Source organism: Nanorana parkeri, unplaced genomic scaffold, assembly GCF_000935625.1.
Source record: "Nanorana parkeri isolate BGI_ZX_2015 unplaced genomic scaffold, ASM93562v1 scaffold1825, whole genome shotgun sequence".
In the NCBI taxonomy this organism is placed as follows: domain Eukaryota; kingdom Metazoa; phylum Chordata; class Amphibia; order Anura; family Dicroglossidae; genus Nanorana; species Nanorana parkeri.
The window spans coordinates 136,664-145,142 of record NW_017308093.1 but is presented as its reverse complement, the minus strand read 5'-3'; the positions used below and the strand labels follow the sequence as shown (position 1 = coordinate 145,142).

Sequence of the window (8,479 nt, the reverse complement as noted above, 5' to 3'; positions counted from 1 at the left end):
TATATAAAAATATATCTGGTATATATACCTTTTTCCCCCTACCCCTTTTTTTAGTGTCATGTATCATGCGCCCCTGGGTAGTTCTGCCACTGTCTCCAAGCTAATGTATCACTGGGACTACAAATCCCAATGATACATTATATAGCAATGCAGAATACCACCAACTATTGAGGACTACAAATCTTAGCAATACATTATACAGCAATGCAGAATAATGCCATTATCTAGAGAGAACTACAAATCCCAGTGATACATTATACAGTAATGCCGAATGCCAACCAGCTATAGTGGACTACAGATCCCAGCGATGCATTATACATCAGTGTAGAATAATATGAAACTACATACTCTGTGCTTATATAAAAATATATCTGGTATATATACCTTTTTCCCCCTACCCCTTTTTTTAGTGTCATGTATCATGCGCCCCTGGGTAGTTCTGCCACTGTCTCCAAGCTAATGTATCACTGGGACTACAAATCCCAATGATACATTATATAGCAATGCAGAATACCACCAACTATTGAGGACTACAAATCTTAGCAATACATTATACAGCAATGCAGAATAATGCCATTATCTAGAGAGAACTACAAATCCCAGTGATACATTATACAGTAATGCCGAATGCCAACCAGCTATAGTGGACTACAGATCCCAGCGATGCATTATACATCAGTGTAGAATAATATGAAACTACATACTCTGTGCTGCTCTGGGGTGCCGGCCTGATATCTCGAGTGGAGGATTTCAGGTGGCTGTGTGGGGTCTCAGGAGGTATGTGCAGGTTCTTTGGTGGGCTGTGCAGGCCCTCAGGTGAGCTGTGCAGGTTTTATCGTGGGCTGCGGGGACTCTCAGGTGGACTATGCGGGGTCTATAGTGGGCTGTGCGGACTCTTAGGTGGCTGTGCGGGATCTTTAGTGGGCTGCGTGGGCTCCCAGATGCCTGTCCAGGTTTTATGGTGGGCTATGTGAACTCTCAGGTGGTTGTGCCGGTTCTTTGGTGGGCTGTGCGGTCACTTTGGGGGGCTTTGCGGACTCTATGGTGGGTTGTGCGGATTCTCAGGTGGCTGTGCAGGTTCTATGGTGGGCTGTGCGAACTCTCAGGTGACTGTGCACGTTCTATGGTGTGGGGATAATGGTCGTCTGTGCGGCTCTCAGGTGGCTGTGCGGGGTTAATAGTGGTCTGTGCGGCTCCCAGGTGGTTGTGCAGGTTTTATGGTGGCTGTGTGACTCTCAGCTGGCTGTGCGGGCTCTATGCTAGGCTCTGTGGGGTTAATGGGGTTTACACCCCAAGCCTAACTCATCCTGTGTTGGGAACCAGTCTCACTGCAGCATTCACCACTGAGATCCCTGTGCCAAAGAAAACGGATTTGAAAAGCATCTTACCAACAGACTCTTGGATAAGCTGTCGCCTGCACAGAGTGGTATTGGTCTGGAAGTCCCACACTGTTACACTGTAGGGATTAAGAGGGAACAGATTGACATCTTCCTGCGGAAACTGACACAGGTGCCACCAGGTATCTTCTGAGGCATTTAGTGTTGTTAAACTGCACGGCTCCCTGTGGGAACAAACAAGGATCTTGTCATATTGCAATTTTATTGTCTATATTACATTATGAATATGGCATTGCAGTGCGTTCACCTTCTATCGGGTCACATTGAACAGTGAATGCAAACTCTATTACAAAATAGTACACAGTCTACTCAGCTCCTACTGGGTCAAAGTGTAGAGTAGAATGGACTCGGACTCGGACTCGGCCACAGTGCATTGTGTATCCACTTTGTACTGGACCACAGTGCACAGGGTTTTTCCCTTCTATTGGGTCATAATGATGTATCCACCTTTTGTTGGACCACAGTGCCCATTACATCCAACTCCTAATAGGCCATATTTCACAGCAGATGCACCTTCTATTAGGCTATAGTGCACAGTACATCCACTTTCTGTCAGGCCAAAGTGCACATTGTATTCAGCTCCTACTGGGGCATAGTAGATAAGGCTTTGCCTAGGCAATTATACACAGTGCATTCACCTTTTATTGGGCTATAGTGTACCTTCCCTCATTTGGGCAACAGTGCACAATGTATCCATCTTCTATTGGGCCACAGTACACAATATATCCACCTTCTTTTGGGTCAAAGTGCACAATGTACCCACCTTCTACTGTGTCATAGTTCAGAGTGTATTCACTCTCTACTGGGCCACAGTGCAAAGTATATCAACATCTATTACACAATAGTGCACAGTGCATCCACTTTGTATTGGACCATAGTGCACATCTAAACTCTATAGGGCAATAGTGCAAAGTCCATCGACATTTGCGCACAGTGCATACAGCTCCTACTGGGGTCATAGCACAGAGTAGATCAGACTTTGACTGGGCCTTGGTGCACAGTTAGACTTCAGTTTTGTACTCACTCTGGCTTGTAATAAAAGATGAATTTGGAGGCGTCGGATGTGTTGCTCTCCCAGAAACAAGTAAGATCCAAGAATTCCGTTATGAAGCAGGAAGGGTTCACAGTCCTGTTGTCAATGGCACTGTCCACTGGAAGTAAATAAATGAATAAATCAGTTTAGAAAGGAATGCCTTGCAGCGGGGAAGACCCAGCGACTGGTGACTGCTGATGTCTCTGCTTTGGGTGGAGTTGCTGTTTAACGCTTTTAAAATGCTTTGTGAATCAGATTTTAAAATGGAACCTGAAGTACGGAAGCCGCCATTGCTGACTAGCATTTTGAGGGTGAAGACGTGAAGTGCAAAAAAACAATGGAGGACCAAAAGGACAGATCAATACCATGATAATGATAATCAAGTGTGAAGACGTTCTACATTTAAAAATGGTTAACATAAAAAAATTAACTAACAAACCATATACTGTAACGCTGGTGGAGGTGCGTCCATTGCTTGTCTTTTATTCATATGGTTTAAACATTTGATACCAAATCCCACCACAACTGATTGTACAACTTTCTAAGTGAATATTAATTGTAGCTTACTGAACCTTGTGCCATGTAACATAGTAATGAAGGTTAGAGCGGATCTACATGCCTGGGATCCCTATTTCCCATGAGATCTCTTGACCAGGACTATCTGCCTCTGTCCATAGACACAAGATAGATACCCAATTCCACCAAAACAATTGCACAACTCTCACCATACGTCTAAGGGAACATTTATTGTTGCCTACTGAACCTTGTGTTATGTAATATAGTAATAGACTGTTAGAGCGAACCTACGCTACTGGGATCCCTATTTTTAATGAGATCTCTTGGCCAGCACTGTTTGACTCTGTCCATAGACACAAGCTAGATACCCAATTCCACCAAAACAATTGCGCAACTGTCACCATATGACTAAGGGAACATTTATTGTTGCCTACTGAACCTTGTATTATGTAATATAGTAATGGAAGATTGCACGAGGAGGAAGTTCATGCCATATATGTACATGTGTCACCAGAACACGCTGTATATAAACAATAGGCATGGCCCTCGCAGCCCTCCCCTCGCCGAGCGTCTGGTGTGCCTGATAAGAAACTGCCGTCCCAGGACACGCTCGTTGCCACATTAAAAATATGTTTTTCTGACTTTGTTTCAAAAGTTCTTGTTTTTTATTTAACTGAAATCTGTCACGTCTGATTCAGAATTGTACATTTACATTCCAGGTTTTTTTACTCATTTAAATAGCAATGTCAACCATCAGCCCCTAACGCAGAGAAGCTCAGAGTCTTATGCCCTGACCACAGTCCTACAGACTCTATGACTACCCTCAGTCGGAGATCAACAAACCTACTGTATAAGAATGTTATTTTGGTTGTGGGGCAAACTGGAGCAACCCAGATGAAAACCACACAACGTGTAGGAAGAACATACACTGTAGTCAAAATAACTCAGTCCCGGACCCCAGGGCTGCCGGGCCCCATGGCTGACTACTAAACAACCATGCTGCCCAATGGAAATGCAAATCCAGTATCATGCTATAAAATAGGGAAACTGTATGAATGCTTAGTTACCCTCGTAAATGTCCAAGGCTAATGTGGAGAGAAGAGTAACCGGTATATGGGGAAGTCCCCGATGTTGTTCCCGAATGAGTACATCAGCTGTGCCTATTATGAGGGGTTTCCACTATTCCTGTAAGATCTTGTATTCATTTTACACAATGGCAAATGTAAGAGGAAGAGCTGAAGAACACATCAACTTGGACAAAAACACTCCTTGGTGGGCAGGATCACCCCAAACTCCAAGGTGAAAAGAGATGGGAGTTCAGGCAGGGAGATCTCGCTGTTGTAGTGTCCATATATTATAAAAAGCTGGAGGTTGACTCAGCCAACCAGGCCCCTCCTGCAGCCATAGTTATTTGGACCGATCCTTTAATATTCAGACTGAGAAACTGATAATATAAACTATATTGCTGTCACACTTAACAATATGATAACATTTTAGTGGCTGTCCGCTTCTGGAAAATATATAGAGCAGCAGTTGATTATACATGAGCATATGCTCAGATGCCTCCACAGCCAACACTAGAGGTAGAACAGAGGAACGTGATCATGATCTACGCCCTGGGAGTCAGAATGTCACTGAGAATTGAGAGAAAGTCACTAAAACAAATTACAATGTAGACTCATTTAGGAAATTGGCTTCTTGTAAATTGAAAAATGGGATAACACCAATGAGAGCCTTAGTAAGCCTTAAATGGTGACAATGTGTGGACCTAAGCATGTCCAATTACCTAAAAAGAACCACAAAACCTAAATATCGTAAGTTCTGCTATTTAAAGAAAATACAGGTTTGAAAGGTCAAGAGAACATTGACTCGTGTGCTAAATTGTAATAGTTCTGGGGGAGGAGCTTCACTGGTAAAGCTCTTAGACGTGGAAAGGTCCCTCTCGCAGCTCCAGTTCCAGTCCCCTCCGCTAAGGCCACTGCAGTGGGATTCCAGTCCCCCCTTTTTATGTTGAAGTTTATTCCTGTCGCACCATGTATGTTCATGCCTTCCTGTCAAAGTGTCACCTGGCCATAGTTCTCTATCAGCAACTGAGGGCTCCTACAGTAATGTGACCTCAGTAGGCAGGCTCCCATTTTCAACACTACAACATCAATATGGTTTTCGCTTTTTATTTTTGATTTGCATGACCTGTCACCCAAAGCTGCTTCTCTTCGCCATTCCATAGGTCATATGCACTCTGATATCATCACTTACAATGGAGGACCAGCAGCCATGTGTTGTAAGTGAGGTCACCCAAGGTCTACCCAGAACCCAAGGAATCAGAGAGAAATGAAGAGTGTCTAATTCTAGGGCAGTGATGGATAGGTTAAATAAAACTGCGTATTGCTCCCCCTAGAAAAAAAATGAGCATTTAACCCTTGCAGTACAGATGATCCCCACTATAAGGGTAACCTTTGGTTCTACCCGGAGTTCAGCTTCAAAAGAAGTGGTGTATTTAGATAATTTAAGCATGGTTGTTGGGGTAATGCTCGAGTGTGCCACAGGGTTTCCTGATTTAGTTTTGGGGTGACCAGACCTCATTACTGTCACAATGTCATGTGTCTGAAGAGAGCCCCAAGAGGTCAGAAATGGAAGGATGCCTCTCTTCTAGTCTGCCTAGTGGTTTTACCATGTGGCTTCCTTTGTAACCTGATTATGGCCCATCCTTTTGGGTTTTATTTAGGGCCTGGGCTGCACTGGCTCAATGTGTACCCAGCCTGAGCTAGGCCAGCCCTGGTCACTGCCAGTCTGGAAATATCTAACATGCAACAAGACCTCAGAGGAGGCCAAGGCAATCAATAGGTGAGTATCTGAGGGCCATCAGGCTTTTTTTCAAGTAGGAAGTCAAAGGGAAGAAGAAAAGAAAGTGACGTCATAACAGAACAGCAATAGAACTTTCTGTTCAATAAGGCCGCAGGGCTCGAAGTCAACAGGAAGATTTAAGTCCACTAACAACAATAGCTACAGGTAAGTCAACCTGGGCTCTCAGGTGCAGGATAGAAGGGGATTCAACCCAGCCGTCTCCACTTGTGTCAGTTTTAGGTGGACAAGATTAAACCTTAACTGAATTACATTTTAATAAAATCCTTCTATTCACCTGTTTTTATCCTTTGTTCTATCTCAGTGCTGTTAATTTCCTGCAACCTCTTTGCAGCCACTTTCTGTCTCCATGCACTCCAGAGATGGCTGAATGGCCTTTCTCAGGGTGGGTTTCCTGATGGTGACAACAGTGAACCATGCTTATGCAATGTGTGTTAAAATGTCCACTTGTAGCCTCCATCGGAAGCCTGTGTGACATGGTGTCAATGGTGGAACAGAAATGGAAGGAGTGAGCGTTGTCACCGTATAACAGGAAGTGCCTATATAAGGACCTTCATTTCGGGATCACCAGGGATTATTTGAACCAAAATGTCAAATTTTAAAATATTAAAATGACTTTTGAAATGACATTAACATGATAAAGCTTACATGAGATTTTAATGATTGGGTTTACACCTACTCTAAATAAAGAGCTCCATCAAATCCCTATCTTACTTTTGTCACAGATATTTATCTTAAAATGCCAGTCCTTGCACGCTTCTGGCAGCTGTGCGCTATTCTCCCAGGGTGGCAAGGAGACTCCTATGAGACGCCTATAGAGACTCCTATGAAGACTCCGTTGAAGACTCCTATGAAGACTCCTATGGGACTCCTATGAAGACTCCGTTGAAGACTGCTATGAAGACTCCTATGGGACTCCTATGAAGACTCCTATGCGATGCCTATGAAGACTCCTATGGGACTCCTATGAAGACTCATGTGATGCCTATGAAGACTCCTATGAAGACTCCTATGGGACTTCTATGAAGACTCATGCGATGCCTATGAAGACTCCTATGAAGACTCCTATGGGACTTCTATGAAGACTCCTATGGAACTCCTATGGAGACAGTTGGGGAGACTCCTAGAACTCCTGTCAGGTTTTACTGCAGTTTGTGGCTGAGACTCCTGTGGGATTTCTATGGAGACTCCTATGAAGACTTCTTAGGAAGACTCTAATGGGACTCCTATGGGATACTCCTAGAACTCCTGTCAGGTTTTACTATAGTCTGCGGCTCCATTGGAGAAATTCTGTCACTTCCCGTCTGGTGAAAAGGCTGTGCCCCCGAACAGGAAGTGAGAATAAATCTTTCTAACAGCAACACAGACAGAAGTAAGAATGTATTTTGTAAAGTTAAATAGGGGAATGCTTTTTATTGTTGATTCACATGTATAAAATCTAATGAGAGTGCCAAACGAACAGTCATAGAGTGCACAAATCATCAATAACAGTATTGGCTGCACTAACACAAATGACAACACAGAACATCCAACACATTTCAGGCACTATAAGACTTCCTGCTTCCTCATTGCTCAAACATACCGAACAATAATAAGGACTCAGTGCTGGCACAAATCCCAAAGAATGTATTATTTCCTGTATGGAGTATAGCCAGAAACAGTGAAACCACAAAAGTGTTGTTTGTATGGTGCTCTCATTACACTTTATACATGCAGATCTTCAATTCTGGGCCCCCTTTTCCGAGGGACACCGTGCTTTGTTGAGAGGGACCTGTCACCATCTGACCAGTCTTCTGATCATTTGAATCTGGTGCTTGTTGCAGCTTTTATTGTTGTCTTTGCTGCAGATTTTCCTTTGCTTCCCGTCTGGTAAAACGTTGTTCCCATAACAGTAAGTGAGAGGAAATCTATCCAACGGGGAGCAGCGAAACCAACCTTTCCCTATTCTATCCAAACCAAAATGAAAAGTCTGGGCTATTGTTACACTTTAAGGCAAAAGGTTTATAACATGGTCCCCAAATTTATCACATGATCACATAAACAGCAGCAAAACAAAGTAAAAGGTAAAAAAGTAAAAAGTTAGGAAGTTCTTACCTTTGCGGATAAATTCGGAGGTCAGGATAGGATCCTCAGCTCTGCAAAGCAGCATGCTCATGACCAGAAGTAGAGAGCCACCACAGAGGGCATTGGAATAGGTGGGCACCCGCGTACCCATGGTGCACAATGGCCTTTTCCAGCCTCTGCCTATGTGCTGCGGATGTATATGGAAGTCTGTATGGCAGATCTCAGTGTACCCTTCTCTCTGTGTCTCAGTGTTTCTCAATGTGTGTCACTCCCTATATCAGCGTCTGCACAGGCTGCCTCTGCTCTATCTCGCACCTATGCTGTATGCTGAGTTTACTTTCTCTCCTCTGCGATGCCAGATAAGACTCTCAGGGTTAGATGTGTTTGTGGGATTGGCATGAGGGGGAACAGCACGGTTTTCTTATCAGATGCTGCATTTATTTGGCACCGGCGTCTTATTGACATCAATTTATTGCAAAAAAAAAGGTGCCTCTGTGTTTTTTTTCTTCTGGGATGTTTTTGCTTTCAATCTACAGAACATTTTTATCTGTTTACTCGCGGGAACGTGTTCACTCCATCGCATCGCCACGTGCTTGTAACACTGCAA

General features: G+C 43.7%; 1 protein-coding gene across 1 annotated transcript in view; it reads right to left on the bottom strand.

The window, feature by feature from the left end:
* Window positions 1-8,230, bottom strand: part of EPOR (erythropoietin receptor) — a 12,478-nt gene extending 4,248 nt beyond the window's left edge. Inside the window, exons 1-3 of the mRNA XM_018571737.1 lie at window positions 7,903-8,230; window positions 2,422-2,548; window positions 1,389-1,561 (exon numbers count right to left, since the gene is read on the bottom strand). Coding sequence (XP_018427239.1) covers window positions 1,389-1,561; window positions 2,422-2,548; window positions 7,903-8,023 — 421 coding nt within the window. The 5' untranslated portion in view covers window positions 8,024-8,230. The remainder of the gene's footprint in view (window positions 1-1,388; window positions 1,562-2,421; window positions 2,549-7,902) is intronic.
* Between the last annotated feature and the right edge of the window lie 249 nt (window positions 8,231-8,479).